This window comes from Macroventuria anomochaeta (genome assembly GCF_010093625.1).
Source record: "Macroventuria anomochaeta strain CBS 525.71 unplaced genomic scaffold BU25scaffold_49, whole genome shotgun sequence".
NCBI classification, from domain to species: domain Eukaryota; kingdom Fungi; phylum Ascomycota; class Dothideomycetes; order Pleosporales; family Didymellaceae; genus Macroventuria; species Macroventuria anomochaeta.
The window spans coordinates 103,706-120,013 of record NW_022985410.1 but is presented as its reverse complement, the minus strand read 5'-3'; the positions used below and the strand labels follow the sequence as shown (position 1 = coordinate 120,013).

At 55.5% G+C, this 16,308-nt stretch overlaps 7 protein-coding genes across 7 annotated transcripts; 4 read left to right on the top strand and 3 right to left on the bottom strand.

Annotated features, from left to right (window-relative positions):
* Positions 1 to 528: 528 nt before the first annotated feature.
* Positions 529 to 1,973, bottom strand: BU25DRAFT_219549 (DmpA/ArgJ-like protein). The gene is made up of 2 exons (XM_033701307.1): positions 1,935 to 1,973; positions 529 to 1,887 (listed from the first exon to the last, which is right to left on the bottom strand). The coding sequence occupies exon 2, from the start codon at positions 1,828 to 1,830 to the stop codon at positions 595 to 597; it is 1,236 nt and encodes a 411-aa protein (XP_033556165.1). The 5' UTR covers positions 1,831 to 1,887; positions 1,935 to 1,973; the 3' UTR covers positions 529 to 594.
* A 665-nt stretch (positions 1,974 to 2,638) lies between these two features.
* On the top strand, positions 2,639 to 3,007 carry BU25DRAFT_426074 (uncharacterized protein; the record flags this gene model as incomplete). The annotated part of the gene is made up of 1 exon (XM_033708394.1): positions 2,639 to 3,007. One exon carries the CDS (start codon positions 2,639 to 2,641, stop codon positions 3,005 to 3,007), a length of 369 nt encoding a protein of 122 aa, XP_033556164.1.
* A 480-nt stretch (positions 3,008 to 3,487) lies between these two features.
* BU25DRAFT_415652 (uncharacterized protein) lies at positions 3,488 to 5,417 on the top strand. The gene has a single exon (XM_033707581.1). It carries the CDS (start codon positions 3,761 to 3,763, stop codon positions 5,306 to 5,308), a length of 1,548 nt encoding a protein of 515 aa, XP_033556163.1. The 5' UTR covers positions 3,488 to 3,760; the 3' UTR covers positions 5,309 to 5,417.
* Positions 5,418 to 6,804: 1,387 nt separating this feature from the next.
* Positions 6,805 to 7,439, top strand: BU25DRAFT_415649 (uncharacterized protein). The gene has a single exon (XM_033707580.1). The coding sequence runs from the start codon at positions 7,114 to 7,116 to the stop codon at positions 7,366 to 7,368; it is 255 nt and encodes an 84-aa protein (XP_033556162.1). The 5' UTR covers positions 6,805 to 7,113; the 3' UTR covers positions 7,369 to 7,439.
* Positions 7,440 to 7,678: 239 nt separating this feature from the next.
* On the bottom strand, positions 7,679 to 8,609 carry BU25DRAFT_463254 (uncharacterized protein; the record flags this gene model as incomplete). The annotated part of the gene is made up of 3 exons (XM_033710590.1): positions 7,679 to 7,734; positions 7,844 to 8,052; positions 8,311 to 8,609. 3 exons carry the CDS (start codon positions 8,607 to 8,609, stop codon positions 7,679 to 7,681), a joined length of 564 nt encoding a protein of 187 aa, XP_033556161.1.
* Positions 8,610 to 9,731: 1,122 nt separating this feature from the next.
* Positions 9,732 to 12,717, top strand: BU25DRAFT_426071 (uncharacterized protein; the record flags this gene model as incomplete). The annotated part of the gene is made up of 4 exons (XM_033708393.1): positions 9,732 to 9,906; positions 10,241 to 10,682; positions 10,732 to 12,619; positions 12,652 to 12,717. 4 exons carry the CDS (start codon positions 9,732 to 9,734, stop codon positions 12,715 to 12,717), a joined length of 2,571 nt encoding a protein of 856 aa, XP_033556160.1.
* Positions 12,718 to 13,419: 702 nt separating this feature from the next.
* On the bottom strand, positions 13,420 to 16,182 carry BU25DRAFT_415645 (neutral ceramidase precursor). The gene is made up of 2 exons (XM_033707579.1): positions 15,682 to 16,182; positions 13,420 to 15,635 (listed from the first exon to the last, which is right to left on the bottom strand). Exons 1-2 carry the CDS (start codon positions 15,912 to 15,914, stop codon positions 13,610 to 13,612), a joined length of 2,259 nt encoding a protein of 752 aa, XP_033556159.1. The 5' UTR covers positions 15,915 to 16,182; the 3' UTR covers positions 13,420 to 13,609.
* Between the last annotated feature and the right edge of the window lie 126 nt (positions 16,183 to 16,308).

Genomic DNA, 16,308 nt, shown 5'->3' with positions numbered 1-16,308 from the left:
TATCTATTAGTCTAGCTTGGGGCGTCGCCGGCACAAGGCGCACAACATCCGTATCGCACCACCTGCTCCGAGGAATGTCTATGGCATGAAGTACACGACCAGATGATGATGTACTCACCGCTTCATCGAGACGTATCGAGAACATCTGGATTGCCTCTGGATTGACGCGTACCCCGAGATTACATGTCGACTTCCAGATTTGTTACGATGGTTGTTTAGATTTCCACGCCGGATATTTAAAGACATAAGGTACGAGCGAAAGTGGTGTCTTGACAAGTACATGTTTGCAGATCTATGGGGCGGACAACTTGTCCGTGATCAATCGGAGCTTTTTCTTGTAGTCGATGGGTGTGCAGCAGTCAACGATCTCCTCGGATCGTACCGACTTCTGAGTCTAAGGTTACATGATACAGTACCCGCTTTTTACCGCAGACGCCGATCAAACCTGACAGACACCAAATGAACCACGGATGAGCTAGGGTAGCTGTGGTAGATCATGGTCGCGCAGTCCATGCCAGGATCGGCTATCGAGCGACTATTAAGTGGAGTGGAATGTTGATAGATCTTGCTGACGGCTACGTTTTAGACGAATAGTCACAGGTACTTCCCCATTAGCTCTTTCACCTTGTCCAAGTTCAACGCATCAATCCTGTTTCCATTACCCTCCATACTCTCGGCCTTGAATACCGCGTTCAATATTGCTTCCTCCACGGCATCTGCACTCGCCTCGAATAGCGCATTGATCGTCTGGTCATCGATAACGTCCACGCTGTGTGCCTTCGGTTTCCACGGATCCACTTTCTGCGTCGTCGCCGTGTGCTCTTGGACTGTCACTTGGTTCGCAGTCGAGAAAGCCAGGAAGATGTCGCCAGATGAGTTCGATGCCCAGCCTCCTACTCGGGCGAGACCGACGGTCGCACGCTTTGCAAGGCGTCGAAGCTGTGTTGGGTGCAGTGGCGCGTCTGTTGCAAGAATGATGATGATGCTACCATCCTGCTTGTCCTTCTCTTCCTTGATCTTGAAGAGCATGGATGCCTGCGCCAACAATTCTGGGTCATTTGGGTTCTCCTCAACTAGGCGCTGCTGCTCTTCATAGATTAAGCGGCCGATTGGGGCGCCAGCGATCTTGAAATCTCTCATCTGGCCGTAGTTGGCCTGAACGAGAGCGCCGATGGTGTAAGTCTGTCCTTGATCTGCTGGCACCAGGCGACTGCTGGATCCTGTCCCGCCCTTGAACCAATGGCAGATCATTCCCGTGCCGCCACCAATGTTACCTTCCTGCACAGGCTCACTACTCGCCTCGTCGATGCCTTTGACAACGTGCTGAGATGTAACCGCAAACTTGGACACATCATGTAGGAAGCCATCGAACGTCTCTGCGACCACTGGCAGTAAAAACCAGCCCACCTTCCCAACCTGGTCGCGATGCTCCCTTATCCCGTGCTCATAGATGCCATTGTACGCATTCCCGACACCAAAACTGCCGGTGATGACAATAGGTGAATGCAGAAGTCCGGACTCTTCGATCCAGTGCGAGCCGGTCAACTCTCCAGAGCCATTGAACCGAAAGATGCCAGCAAAGCAACCCTTGTTGAACCAGTCTTTGCGAGGCAGGATAGTAGTGACACCGGTGTTGATGGAGCCTACAGGTGCATCTGGGTATTTCGGGGACTCGTGGATGGACTGTGTTGAGACCAACACACCAGCAACGTCTGTCAGACTGTTCTTTGGACCCGTCTCGTAGCGTCCAAGATAGACGGTAGGAAGCAATTCTCGCACCCGCTGGCGCAACGTAGTGCTTGCAGATTGGTTTGAAGCCATGACGGTCATTTGGATGACAGAAGGTACGAAGGTAGGAAAAGCTTGATGGCTGCTCTTACTGCTAACCTTAATAATATTATACTGTCCCTTACTTATACTGCCCTAGTGCTTACTTTGACTGTCGCGGTGCTTGAGCTTCTCGCTAAAGGTCTCGATTACTGGTGCCTGAAGACCAACCTTTGTTGTCAGCCGAAGCACATCAATCAGTACGTTATTCTCAAAGCGCGCAACCACGTTTGGAAGGTGCAATGGCAACGACGGCAACTGAGAGTCATGGACGTGTCGCAAGTGCTGCTTGTGACGCATTCGAATCCATCAATGCAATGTTGTGGGTTGAGGGAAAAGTCAGAGCTGCAACTGCGGCTCATCAGAATTGTCCCACTTGCCACGTGCGGTGCTCTGGCAGGAACCCACCTTCTCCGAAATACCCCGCCTCTCCCTCTCTTGTTTATCAAGTTGCTTTCCGGGTCCTCGCACTCCCATCATAGACCAGACGATTGAGTCATGCCACAATGCCTCTGAACGATTCAGGGTGGTTGAAGACGAGCCCTCTCAACAAATACCACGCCTGCCGGACAGAAGCGCGTCCCTCTGGTTGGTGACTAGACAGGACACCAATAAAGCAATTATTCATCGAGGAAACCAGGCAACATCTTGATCACAGATGGGCGTTCAACGACAACAGCCTTCACTCGGCTGTACGAAGAAGCTCGTTTTTGTTGATTGAACACTTTCGGCCCGTGCGCGTGCGCACCCCACCAATATATGCCAACACCCACACTTCTCTACAGTATAGCAGCAGCCACACATAATACATATGCCTATTTCTCATCGCAAATCTTTCAAATACAAGCAGAACAAGGTTGTTAAGCAGCCACGAATCGGCAGGACTGAGCTGACAGCTGTGGAGCACGCGTTCACGATCGGCGCGCTCATGAGCATCCGGGGTGACTATGACAGCCAACACAAACTTGCTGAGGCTATGGGCTTCAGCAAAGGGAAACTCACAATGTTTGCGCAGCGCGTAGAGAAAGAGGCAGAGGGGTTAGGTGTCTTCTTGTGGGACGAAATTCTATACGAGAATGACCAAGGACGCTGTCAGAGTTTATTGTTGACGCAGGAGCAGAGGGACTGCATCATCTCAATCGTCACCTCCACGCGCACTAACTGCGAAAAGGAGAGCTAGCAGGCTATGGCGCATGGCGACTTTGATGACGTTATACCTGCCATGAGCATCATGACATTTGAAAACGTGATGTATGGGGCTGGTTATGCGCGCAGGAGGTCTGGATGGAGGCCTCGGTTGACGCGCGAGCAAGGGGAGGAGCGCTATGAATGGGTACTGCGTTACAACCCAGGTCATTCGCCCGAGGTCAAGGCATCAGAGCATGCCTGGCCTTGTATAAGGTGGCATGTGACTAAGTACTTCACTCCCAGGTGCAGCAAGGCGCAGTGTGAGAGGCAGTGGGTAGAGGAAAGGGTGCATATCCCTATTGAGGTCATCAACCAATGGGTGGATGCTATTCCAGAGCAGGTGCGGAGGATCATCAAACATGGAGGCAAAACAACTTTCACGAATAATTGCAACACCAGAAAATAGACCTGTATACACTTTGCCTAATTTCTAATAGCTTCATTAAGCTAAAATCAAATGACTGTGTTGATGCTTCATTGTTTTGGTGAGGATTTGTCCTTGTTGGGGTCACGCACAGCCCCCTCAAGCGTTCAATCAATACAAACGAGCTTCTTCGTACTCCCCGCAATATGCCGCATCAGAGATTTGGCGTAGCTGCATGAAGCAAGCGGCTCTCGTTGACCGCCGCAACCCCACTCTCGGCAGACGATAAGTTGTGGAGTGACAGAATTCAAGGCAGTCTTCGTCAATTCCCTCAAACCTTCTCTTTCCTCATCGTCAAGGATCCTCACGGTTTTCAACACGATGTTGTCCCAAACTCTGACATCGTTAGCTCTCTTAGTCGATGTTACCACTGCCAGCTATGCTTTCTATGTTGGCAAGGCATTGACTGAGGATGGCAGTGTGATGGTCGGCGGTACAGGCGAGGAAGTGTCCTCACATTGGCTTGAGATCTTTCCTGCGAAAGATTATCTTCCCAACGCAACCGTCGAAGTCGGCGTTACAGAAGATGCTTCCATGCCTGGTCGACGGCTGAACATCTCACAAGCCGCCCACACATTCCGCTACCTATCTATGGAGTACTCCGATTACGAGGGCTTCCCTGCGCCACTTACTAATGGCGGCGTGAATGAGAAGAGTATTGCTGTAAGAGACGTATGGGCACAGAACAGGGACGAGCTGATTGCTATTACGCCCAACCCTCAGACAGGCTTGCAGTACTCCGATCTAGCGCGAGTTGTGATGGAGCGAGCAAGTACTGCACGTGAGGGCGTGGAAATTATCGGACAGCTGATCGCTGAGTATGGCTATGCAGACTATGGCGGCAACAGCCATCTCATCGCCGATGCAAATGAGGGCTGGGTGGTGTGGGAGATGTCAGGAGGCCAGAAGCTCTGGGCTGCTGAACGTCTTGGTCCAGACGTTGTTCGCGTTCTGTACCCTGGCTACATTGAGGAATTTCCAGTCGACTTCGCAAACAGCACAGATTACATGGGCTCGCCGAATATCGTCTCTTTCGCGGTCGAGCAGGGCTGGTGGAACCCCAATGGCACGGAGCCCTTCAACATCTGGAAAGCGTACGGCACAGCGAGCGGCAACTACACTGCAAGAGAAGGCGGATACAAATACATGTCTCAAGCAGCCCTAGAAAATGCCACGCTCGCCATGGCTCCCGTCTCCGAGAAAGATCTTATCGAGCGCGTGCGCGACTACCGAATCGCCGACGACGAAGCAGGCTACGGCCAAGTCGTTTCTCTGCACACAGACATGGACCCAGACCTGATCCAAATATGGGTTGCACCTACGGGATCTGTAACGGCGCCGTTCAACCCATGGTGGCTCGGGGTGAAGAGCGTACCTCCGGAGTATGGGCAGCATCGTTACTTGACCGCAGACGCAGCATCGACGTTTCTGGACCCGGACTTCCAGTACCAAGAAGCCACGTACTTTGCAGGACGCATCTACAAACAGGCCTTGTACTACACCTGCTCTGATCCCGAGGCCTTTCTGCCAATTGTACAGAACATGCTGCATGGATTCGAGAATGCTTCGTTCAGCGACTTAGCTTGGATCGAGCAAAGCGCAAAACTTTTGGTGGAAAACGGTCAGCGTGACGATGCGCTTGACTTGCTGACTTTCTATGCGCACACACGAGCTGACAAGGCTCTGGGCCTGGGCAAGACAATGGTGGATGCACTGGATGCGTACATAAAGCTGATGGGTCGGTTCCGTAACCCATCCGGTTCGCGGATCAACGATCCAGGCCTTGGAGCAGAGACGGTCAATTGTCTAGTGGGATGGGATCCAGATCAGCCTGCTGAGCAACAGACACCTTTGAGGAGGAGAAGGTGATGTGTGGTGGGAAACAACGACATAGAAACACGTGGCCAGTCGAAAGGCTCATATCGACAACGTCCGGAAGGCAAACATCAAAATCCGACCCGTCGACATTCTTAGCCCCTGGAACTTTGCTGTGATAATCATGAATCAAACCGCGAAGGCAATGCTTTTCTACTTCATTATTCGCCACATACACTCTCATTCGAAAGGTATTGCTTAGCTGTCAATCCTTCCGTTTTCCGCCGACCTCACAGCTGATAACCACATGCGCGCACTTGAGAGCGTAATCGGAATCACATATCGACTTCAACCTGCCACTATGTATGCCTCACCTGACTGGCTCGCTTGCCACACATCCCAGCCTGTTGGGTGTGCCTGAAATATTTACAGGACAAGCACTAAGCCTCATAGGATTCTCCTTCCCCAACGAGGCTGCAGGTGCAAGCGCGCAGTCTATTTACATATTCAAGGTACGGGTTCTCTTAAACCTGAGCTCTCTCCTGTTCCTTTAAAAACTCGAAGCTCTCAAAGCTCCTGTTGAATATAACGGGTTTATTACGCAACTATGCCTTGCTCGGTTTACCACGCCCTCTCAAACCACCAACAGCAATGGCAGACAAACTCTCAGTGAAGATTGGAGCACGTATCTAGCAATACTTCAACCGTTCTCCACCGCAGCTTTGGCGATCATATTCGATTGGGCAGCTAGCCGCCGGGGCCTAGAGTGTACGCTTGTAAGCAAGGCGTCAGTGAGGGAGAAGCTCAAGATATCTCTGGCCCCTATGTGACATGGCAGAAAAAGCGTACTGGCCGCGATAGCCTTAATACTCATGGTAGCAACGCAAATACCAGCAGCTCTGAACAGAGCCTACAACCCCGTAATGACCGTCGCCGCTGGCAAACCATCTGTCAAAGGGGTCAGAGTGAGCGGTGCTAATACCATGAGAGCTTTCGAGGTTGACGATAGAACGCCGTGTGAGGTGGTGCTCCGACGATTCGATGTACAGAACGCTACGTGCGCTGAGCAAGAGACAAAACAGTCGGAAGATTACTGGGTCTATGTGGATGCTACGAATGTGCTGAACCTTGCTGACGGCAGTAACGCGACTCGTATAGATTGAATGGGTCTGGACAACAACCAGATACGATCCTACAATGCGACAGCCACACCAAAGAGGTGGTACTTGATAGATTACATAGGTTTCGGTCTGATAGAAAGATGGAGAATATCAAGGATCTCCGAGGGCAAATCGCTATACCTCGAGAACATCAGAAACAGCGGCGGTCATCAACCATGTGAAGAAGTGACCACCCAGAAGGCGCACCAAAGCAACGACACTATACTAGCCTATCGCAACGCCAGAGCATGGATCAAGGGGCCCCGAGATAAAGAGGAAGCTTCAGCAGATCTGACGTTGTTGAATGTAGACAAGGAAACATTAGCGCTTCGACGACGGCACCAGTAGGTCAGTCATGATTGGGGATGTGAACCAAGGCATCTTCGAAGTGACGACTTTCTCGGCGGAAAAGAGAAGGGAAGGAGAGACAAACGACACTTATATCACGCGGCTGCTATCACTGCGCATCGCAATAACTACACTTGGTGCAGCACAGAACACCGATAAGACAAACTAGTACAGGAAAACCGTGGAGGACGGCAAGGTCTCCTTCGAGATGCCGGCCAGCCGCAGAAAGAGGCGGACCCGGTAGAGCTATACCGGTATCTGCGAGTGCGAAACGGGAACAGTGGCGGAACCACACTATCGCTGATGATCCGCCACACCGCGGGCAGGACAAAGGTAAGCATTACCATTCTCATGATAGTGCTGCTACTGGCCGCCGTTGCAGTCGTGTTGACGCCGCGGGTTTTCGCACAACCCATTTTGCAGACGATTTATGAAAGAACTGCTGCCGATCATGGGTGTCAAGTAGAGAGGAGCCGGCTTGGACGGTGTTTCAAGGCAGAGGCAGCGATAGAAGGTGGGATCAGATTAAGGGCTGTGTCCTTGGACGGGCGTGGGTCTGGTGCTGATAGGAAAAGCAGCAACGGGAGAAGACCTCAACCATCCTAGGCTGAACGGAGCTCAGAGCTGATAAGGATGCTACTTATTCGAGGTTGAGCACCAGTGGGCGGACGGCGTCGGACGGTCTTGGCTCAATGCGCCTGCATGGATCCTTTGACTGGGGACCAAGAGCGCGATAAGAAAACTGCTGGAGCTACGTCGATCATAGAATCTGCATTTCATTCGCCTCGGGGACCGTGACTGCCTCCAAACTCGTGGATCTCGTCTCTGGGTGACTCTTGCTCTACTATGTTGTCTCACACATCCGTGCACTCAATCTTGAACCTTCGACCATCCAGGGTCTTCATTGTGGCTTGCATCATGCTTGGCCGACACCGAAGATCTGAGTACTCGACACGAATACATTGTTCTTGCCTGGAGCCTTTCAGCCGCACCGAGCAACTTGCAAATACCAACATTGATGATTGTTGATGGATACATAAAGTCAATCTAGTCTCCAGCAAGTGGCAAAGCGTCGCCATACCGCCTCCAATGTCTGCATCCTGTGGCTGACCTTGCTGCTGCTGCCTCGACTTGTCGACCTTGAAACTCTCGTTGAAGATCTGATACTTGGTGACAAAGAAGCTGTTCTCGTTAGGTGGCGGACGGTGCTTATCCCTCACAGTCCTAGGGTGCGGCAGCGAGGGATCGATCGGTGTGCGCAGTTGGCTCAGGAGTTCACCCCCCCTCCCCCTTGCTTCTTATGAGCCACTCGATCCTAGATCCCATCTTGATGCGGTCGCGTCTGCCAAACCAGTACAAATCGAAGGAACTGCTGTGCCAGAGCATGATGAACTGCCTACGGGACTCGAATTCATCTTCTGTGGGGTCGTGCCGATGAACGAGGGCCCCCATCCAAGCCTATTCAATGGCTCGTCGACTGTCGTAAGCCGGTCTGATGGCTACATCCATGGTTTACTCGATAAATTCCTGGCTGCCAGTCTACAATACTGTGCATCGAAGCCCGAAGCCGCGATGAACGCCATGATGACGGTGTTGTAGCGCATTTGCACATCGTAGCGCATGGAGTTGTGACCGTCGTCCACACCGTAGAACCAGATCGCCCTCGCTACATCGATAGGCTGGGACTTACGTGTGACGCATGATGCGTGAGCAATGTCATTGTAGGCGCCAAAGTGTAAAAGGGACTGGATATCGTCCGGAACGAGTGGGACGCTGGCGCGGTGCGGTTGAAAGTACATGAACTTGATGTCCGGCAGTGTGATGACCTCTGGGATCCTGTACCGCATGATGGCGTAGTTCTGCGAACAGGCGTTGTGAAGTGACTCGAGGAGCTCGTTCAGTTCGGTCTTGGAGTCCTCCTGGGTGACATCTACAGGGTTTACAAGCTGTTGCCTGGAAACGAGAGCTTGCGTGATTCTGTCTTTGAGTGTAGAACGCAGTAGTCTATACTAGCGGCGATTCGAAAGCAATACACCTCTTCTCAGCCACCTAAGGATCCATGACAGCACAGCCCTAGATGGCGACACCAACCTTGGAACATTTCATATCGCAAACCTACCCTAACCCAGCAATTTTTTTTGATGTCTGAAACTTCCATTTTCAAATAAATCGGTGACGTCAGTCGATATGATTTTCATCTCTTCGGTCCTAGATGTCGTGGTGGTTGCCCCGGTGTTGCTGGTACTCGAAAATTATCTGCGGATCTCAGACATTATGAACACCAGATTCTGCTCAAAGACAGATCACCAGAGACCCTTATGACGTCTCTTGGATCCACAGGATGTGACTGTGCACGCCGGAGAAGTTCGCACTGTACGAACGACAAGCAATCGCCAGGACATTGCCTGGGCGCAAAATGGGGGAAACACATACACGCAAGGATGTACGCTAGAGCCCAACTTCAGTAAACGTATCCCCAACCCAATAAGTAATAAGAAAACACGCGAAGCACCAGGAAGGCCCTGGTCGCGTCGCCCAGCCATCTGTGTTTTGAGGGCGAAGGATTCGCGAGGGTCTTGGTGTGATCTTAGACAACGGGTTTCATCGTACGATGGGCCTGCAGCAGATCAACGGATCCCGGCATAGCAACCGAACGGAACCCCAAAGGATCCATGAGCGCCGATGTCATAATTGTGGAACGAGTCAAGCATCAACAGCCAAACAGATGGTTCTACTTGATAATGCAAGCAAGACAGTTGATGAGAGTAACGAGACAACGGGGATCAACGGAGACAACGGAGATAACGTGAGGCGTTTTTAGTTCATTGGTTGCACTAGCAGAAAGCGCCTGGTGTAAGCCTCATGCAGGTCCGCAGCTCGAAAGCGAACCGCATGTCCACAATGGACGGACTGCGATACGGAAGACACGCACGCGTCAAGGCTCCTGGGATACGCGTCCCAAAGCGGAGATGCAGCAGCCCTGGCTGGAGCACCCGAGCTGTCAGTGCCGGGATGAGGCGCGGATGAGCGCCAGCCCCGGGCAATTCGATAGGGCCGTCACAGCAACGCGACATGTCTCGATCAGGCGTTTGCAGGGAGGCGCGTTCGGATTAGAAACCGGGACTGGTGCATTCTGCCAGGTACGTGAGCGAAAGGGATCGAAATGGAGATCACGGACCCGTTGATGCGCGGGGCTTGCGGCGAGGTTGGGTGGGAAGCTTAGCGGGATGCACCAGCCACCGCAACTACGCAAGACATACTATGTAGTAAACAGCCAACGCGCCCTCGAGCTCGAGCTGCAGCAGAGTTCTGAGGATCCACGCCCAATTTCGGCCCAGCTGCCAGTCGCTCTTTTGCACCCTTTGAGAACACACCGCTTCGCTTCATCACTGCCACCAACACTACTGCCCTTCATCGCTGCCATTCATCGCTGCCATTCATCACTGCCACCAAACACTACACTACTGCAATTGCCCAGCGCATGCACACCATCGACCGCCGACACGACCGCCGACACAACCGCCGACACAACCGCCGACACGACCACCTGCGCCGCTCCACCACTCCTCGCTCCACTCCGACCCTCGCGCTCGCAGCTCCCTCCGCTCTTTCCTAGCTCGACTCCGGCCTCCCGCCTCCCGCCTCCCGCCTCCCGCCTCCAGGCTCGAGCCCCGTCTCCATCCAACCATGGCTGCCAAACTCAACATGGCAGCCTTTGGCGGCGCCCACACAGCGGGCATCTTCTCAGACATGACGGTCGACGGGCCAGTGATCGGCACGCTGGTCGCCATCATCGACCGCGCCCGCAACCTGCCCAACAAGCGCACAATGGGCAAGCAGGACCCCTACTGCGCTGCACGGCTCGGCAAAGAGGCCAAGAAGACACAGACCGACAAGCGCGGCGGGCAGACGCCGAAGTGGTGCGTACCGCGACTCTGCCCAACAGAAACGATGCTGATGCACACGCAGGGACCAAGAACTCCGCTTCACAGTCCACGACTCGCCCGACTACCACCGCATCAAGGTCTCTGTGTTCAACGACGACAGGAAAACCGAGCTGATCGGCGACACCTTCATCAGCCTCAACAGCGTCATCAACCCCGGCGGAGGACAGTCGGATGGATGGCACACCCTCGACTGCAAGGGCAAGTATGCCGGAGAGATCCGCATCGAGTTCACGTACTACGACACGCGGCCAAAGGCTGAGAAGCCAGCGGCCGAGAAGAAGAGGGAGTCCCCGCAAACCGAGGCACAGAGCCCAGCAGTAGGAGGGCCCCGAGGCGCTCGGGGAGCACGAGAGAGCACGCCTATCAAGAGGAGACCGCTCCCATCAGACCCAACCGCTGCATCACCCTCGCCCATGAGCACACCAGAGCACCGGGGACTGCAAGGCGTACGTGCTGGTCCGCGCGAACTCGGCTCTCCACGACATGCCCAAGAGCCCGCACCGCTCCAGCCCAGTCGGCGGCCGGTGCCCGACGCTTCGCCCGTCAGCGCTGCACCAGCATCGAGCCACAGCACACCTGTGCGCCAGCAACCGCCGCAGGAGCCTTACACCGCACCAAACCCGCGCACCTCGAACCCGAACCTGAACCCGAACCCGAACCTGGCACAGCCCGGCGATAGCTTCGACATGTCGTACGCAGCGCCGAAGCCATACGAGGTGAAGCCAGTCGATGCCCTGCCCCGCCACGTGACAGAAGGACATGGCAGGACCATGTCGCAAGACGACTTCCGTTCCCCCAGAGCACACGCCCAGCCACCGCCGGTCGATGCTGTCCATTCACACTCCGCCCCAGTCGTTCCCACACAGCACAGCCACGAGCCAGAACAGCGCTACGCGAGCGCACATTCCCCTCCCTATGCTCACGATCCTTACGATGATCCATCTTACCACGTCGCACCCCTGCGCTCGAGCAGAAGCAACTTGCGGAACCAAAACCAGGACCAAGCCTCGCCCGTCGAGCCGTACCGACCAAGCAGCTACATGGAGGCCTCGCCCCCGTACGATGACACGCACTCGCGCCGAAGGCAGAGCGCAATGCAGCCCACCGTAGAAGACGAAGACCTGGACCTGCCGCCGCCGCCACCAGCGCACAGGAAGAATGCAGCTACACTCCCCCCTGAGCACTCATACAGCTCGACCAACCACTACGCCAACGACTCCCCGCCGCCCCTCCACTTCACACGCCATCAGGAGCAGTCGCCCGAGCCCGGCTACGATCTGCAGCGCCAGCCATACGCAGCTCCTGACTACGAGTACCGCCAGCCGACAGAGCGACGCTACACGCATCCTCGCCCTACTGTCCAGTCCAACAGCCGACCAGTATCTCGTGACACGATGGCACCTTCGCCGTTGCGGCAGGAGACTCCACTCCCTGCTGCTCTGGTTGCTGGCTTCGATGCATCTCGCCGTGAGAGAGATTCCTACCAGGCACCTCCCGCCTACCAGACACCACCACGTCTCCGACAGTACTCTGAACCAGCCGAGTACCGAGCTCCGCCCGAGTATACCGCGCCCGTTCAGCCTCATGAGCTGGTCCACTACCAGTCTCAGCCTCCCCAGGATTCATACTACGACCACGATCCTCCCGAGGAGCCGCGCCGGAGGTCTCCCGTCAACGACTATGTGCCCATCTACAAGCCTCGTGCGCACAGCCCTAACCCGAGGTCTCGTGCTCACAGCCCCAACCCAAGCCCCAGGCACTCGCCCAATCCCGTAGACGAGCGTGCATCAAGAATGTCCGCACGAAGCATGCCTACACGCAAGTCCGTCTCGCCACGGCCACCGCCACCAGAAGAGGACTTTGGCCAGCGTCGACTGTCAGGCGTACCCTTCGGCCCCGACGACTTCAACGTACTCAACCCCTCGCTTGCAAAGCCTGCCAGCGAAGAGCCAGAGCGCCCAGGCAGCAGCATGGAGTACAACGACAAAGGCCAGATCGTCACGTTTAGCGGCCGTGTCGTCGACGCCTCCGACCACCTCCCCATCGACAACTGGGCGCCCGAACCCGAGCCAAAGGGCACAGTCAAGCAAAAGGCGCCCCGTGTCCGCGCCCAACTCAACGGCAGCCGCGGGCTCCAGGAAGCGCAAGCAAGAGAAGAAAAGTACCGCCGCGACCGCGCTGAACGCGACCGCATTAGGAGTGCAGCGGACGTCACGTTTGGCGCTGCGGAAGCCGTGCCTAGCCAGGCACTCGTTATGACGCGCCGGCAGCCGGACTTTGACATGTCCAACGCCCTTGTCCTCGCAGACCGCGATAACGGGTACGAGGCCAGACGACCGGTGTCGCGGGGCTACGAATCTACTTCTCGCTCCAGGGAGGCACTGCGCGAGCGCCACACACCTAACAGCTATGGTAGCTACAGCAGTAGGCACGCTGGCGCGCCGCCCATCCCGGCCAAGATCCCGCTTGATCGGGGTATGCAGAACGAGGATGTGGCGCTGAGTTTGGAGTTGCAGAGTATTGATATTGGGCCGGGCAGTGGGAGCAGGAGGCCTAGGACCAGGGGCACGGAGTATGGCGCGTATGTATAGATGAGAGATGATGGAGATGATGGAATGGCAGCAAGATGAGGCGATGCTGTACGATGTTGACATTGTGCAGCCTGGGCCAACCATAGATTCTGGCATAGTTTTGTTCATTAGGGATTCATTAGGGCTACGATTCATTAGGGCTACGGAGGCTAGGTTGGCGCTTTAGGATACCCGCACGTTGCATACGCATCCGCATCAGCATCAGTATAGAAATGCACTCCTTTCCTCTCTCTCTCTCTCTCTCACCCAAAATTTCTCATTTCTCACACCCAAGACTCCTCATTTCCTAATCTCATCATCGAATCGCACCTACACAATTCTGAACTCCCCACTAGAACCCTCAAACGCCGAGATCTTCCCCCCCACACTCTTTGAGTCTCCAAAGTATCTGATGCGGTACCGGCCCGCCTCCGGACGCGAGAAGCTCGTATCCCAGCTCACCGTAACATCGCTCGTGCCCGCCAGTCCATTGACGCGCTTCCACTCATACACGACCTCCCAGTCCTTGTCGTTTTTGATCTGCGTCCAGGCCCCGTCGACGTTTCGCTCTATCGATGTGAAGGTGCCCTCGAGACGCAGATTGTTCCTCGGATTCGCGCCGACGAACGCAACTCTCACCGTCTCACCAGCATGGTAGGTAGATTTCGGCGCCGTCTTTACATTGCCAAACGATTTCCCGAAACCCGCACCGTCATACACAACGCCTGTTATCAGGCTGATGCTGCGCTTCCTGTTGTCCGGCGGGCTTGGGCCAGGCGGCACCACGCCCTTCTTCTCGTCGCTTAGGTACGGTAGATGGGTCAATGTCGCATTGATAAAAGCAGCGAGCGTGTGCTGCCCGTACAGCGTCGACGCGCCCTCGTAGCGCTGGATCGCGTATTCTTCTGCCGTGGCGATGTAGTGCGCGTACGTGTTTGCTGGGCCGCCGAGGACTACGATGGGGTCTACGGTCGATGGGAGGAGAGAGGATTTGGCTGCGTTGTGCACGGCTTCGCGCCAGCGCCGGCCGGACATGGTTGTGGCCTCGCCCGGAGAGACGATGATGATGAACTGGCCGATGCGCAGGGTTTGGATGTCGACGATGTTGGGCGACCAGGGGTAGGGCGTGTTTGCTTCGCCGACGTTCAGCAAGACTGGCTTGGGATACTGGCATGCTTTCTGCGCCTTAGATGGAGGCGCGATGGCGCTGCCCACCACGTTCCAGAAGGGGTTTGATGGCGCCCCGGGGTCGTTTTGCACAAAGTCAAACGCCCCCGGCCCGTCAGTGGTGCCGGCTGCGAAGGAATTGCCCATGGCGGCTGGGCAGGTGGTGGCGAGCGAGCCGTTGCTGAGGCGGACAGTGTAGTTGGAGAAGTCGACGAAGGTGTGGAAGGAGCGGACGCTGCCGGAGATGGAGGTGAAGCTTGCCGTGTTGAAGATGCTGCGTGCGCCGTCTGCTTGACGCTTTCCGATCTCGTAGCATGACTTTGCGCCGCCGTCGTTCAGACCGAAGTAGGGCCCGCGGCCATGGCAGTCTTGACTCTTGCCGTTCGCGCAGGTGCTGTCGTTGCGTCTGCACTGCTGGTTCGTCCCGTCTTCGCAGTAGGCACCGAGAACATTCGGCGAGGTGTCACCGACGTTGGCTTGGGAGAAGCCGGCAACGAAGCCTTCTGCCACGTTGCCTTCAGCAGCAATGGCTTCCTCGAAGAGGTATGCTGCCACGCCCTTGTTGTCACCGGTGATCAGTGTCTGGTTGCCCAGCATGCTGGTGCCGTGAACAGCGAACCAGTTGAGGATACCCATTGCTTTTCCGTCGCTGGACCTGGTGAACTTGAGCAGCGTCATTGTCTTGTCTACATCGTCCGTGTACCGCGCTCTCTCCGCTGCTGGGTTGGCGAGGTACGCAAACAGGCTACGGTTGATGTTGGCGTCGGCGATCTTCGCGCTCCCTGCACCGACGGTTCCCAGGGCCAGACTTTGATGTGCTCGTTGAATCGAAAGCACTGCGCCGTCGACTATGGCCTGGTAGCTCTGCTTGTCAAAGCCCAAGCTGGTGATCTGCGGGAGCAGGTAGTTGAGCCACGCTCCTGGACCCGAGTGACTATGTGTGCCTGTCACGGCCACATTGTCCTTGGTGTAGATGGAGTACTCGGGCCCCAGAGCTCGAAGGCCTTCCAGGATGCCGTTGCGAATAGCTGTGTCTCCGGATTGGGTGTCCAGCACCATGTACGCGATACGTTCGCTTGGGCTGTCTGGACTGCCTATGATAAAGGCACGCGCGTAGAGGCGCTGGCGAAGGCCTGTCCCGACCTGCGACGAGTTGGCATAGCCCATCAAGTTGAGCTCGACAACGGGCCTGTAGAGATTAGTGCTGCGATATGGTTCCCGAGCTGCCGACATACCCAGTGATGTCTGCCTTGCCCACACCAATAAGGTACTGCGACCGGTCTTCTACCAGGCCTCCGTTTTGCTTCGTACTCACAAACAGGTCTTGCTGGGTGCCATCGTAGCTCTGGTCCAGCCTCAAGTGCCAGGACTCACTGTTCGGAAATCCTAGGTTAACGGCAAGCTGGCCAACGACCAGGATAGCAACAAGAGCCGCGCCCAAGGCGACAGCGATATGTGAGCGCGCCATTCACATGGGCAGGTGTTGGAGACGGAAGTGCGCGGCAACGAGTTGAGGTACCTCGTAGTAGCGGCAAAGTCAGGTAATATACACGTCAGGTCGCACAGCGGCGCTGCACAGCTTCACATAGCAGCCGCGAACGAGAGGGGGGTGGTTACTATCTGTGTCTTGCAGTGATAGGCCCTGCTTCACGGGGACGTGATATCACGGCACCGCATGTCCAGAGTTCTGGGAGCAACCTGGGAGCAAGTCTCGCGGGGTGCAGCCCGGGCGCATGATGTTTCGCTCGTTTCGCGGAGGCTGGCCGTTGGGGCAGGGGATCAGGGCAGGGGAGCGGCGCGCTAGCGGACTTGAAGGTTGCTGCACCTCTCCTCTCGCTGCGCGCTGCCCACATCCTGCTTTG

Excerpts from the sequence above, each read along its gene's own strand:
- BU25DRAFT_415645 (XM_033707579.1), bottom strand. The coding sequence starts at position 15,914 with ATGGCGCGCTCACATATCGCTGTCGCCTTGGGCGCGGCTCTTGTTGCT. Across the intron at positions 15,636-15,681 it reads GGCAAGGCAGACATCACTGG|GCCCGTTGTCGAGCTCAACT; the intron begins GTATGTCGGCAG and ends TAATCTCTACAG.
- BU25DRAFT_415649 (XM_033707580.1), top strand. The coding sequence starts at position 7,114 with ATGATAGTGCTGCTACTGGCCGCCGTTGCAGTCGTGTTGACGCCGCGG.
- BU25DRAFT_415652 (XM_033707581.1), top strand. The coding sequence starts at position 3,761 with ATGTTGTCCCAAACTCTGACATCGTTAGCTCTCTTAGTCGATGTTACC.
- BU25DRAFT_219549 (XM_033701307.1), bottom strand. The coding sequence starts at position 1,830 with ATGACCGTCATGGCTTCAAACCAATCTGCAAGCACTACGTTGCGCCAG.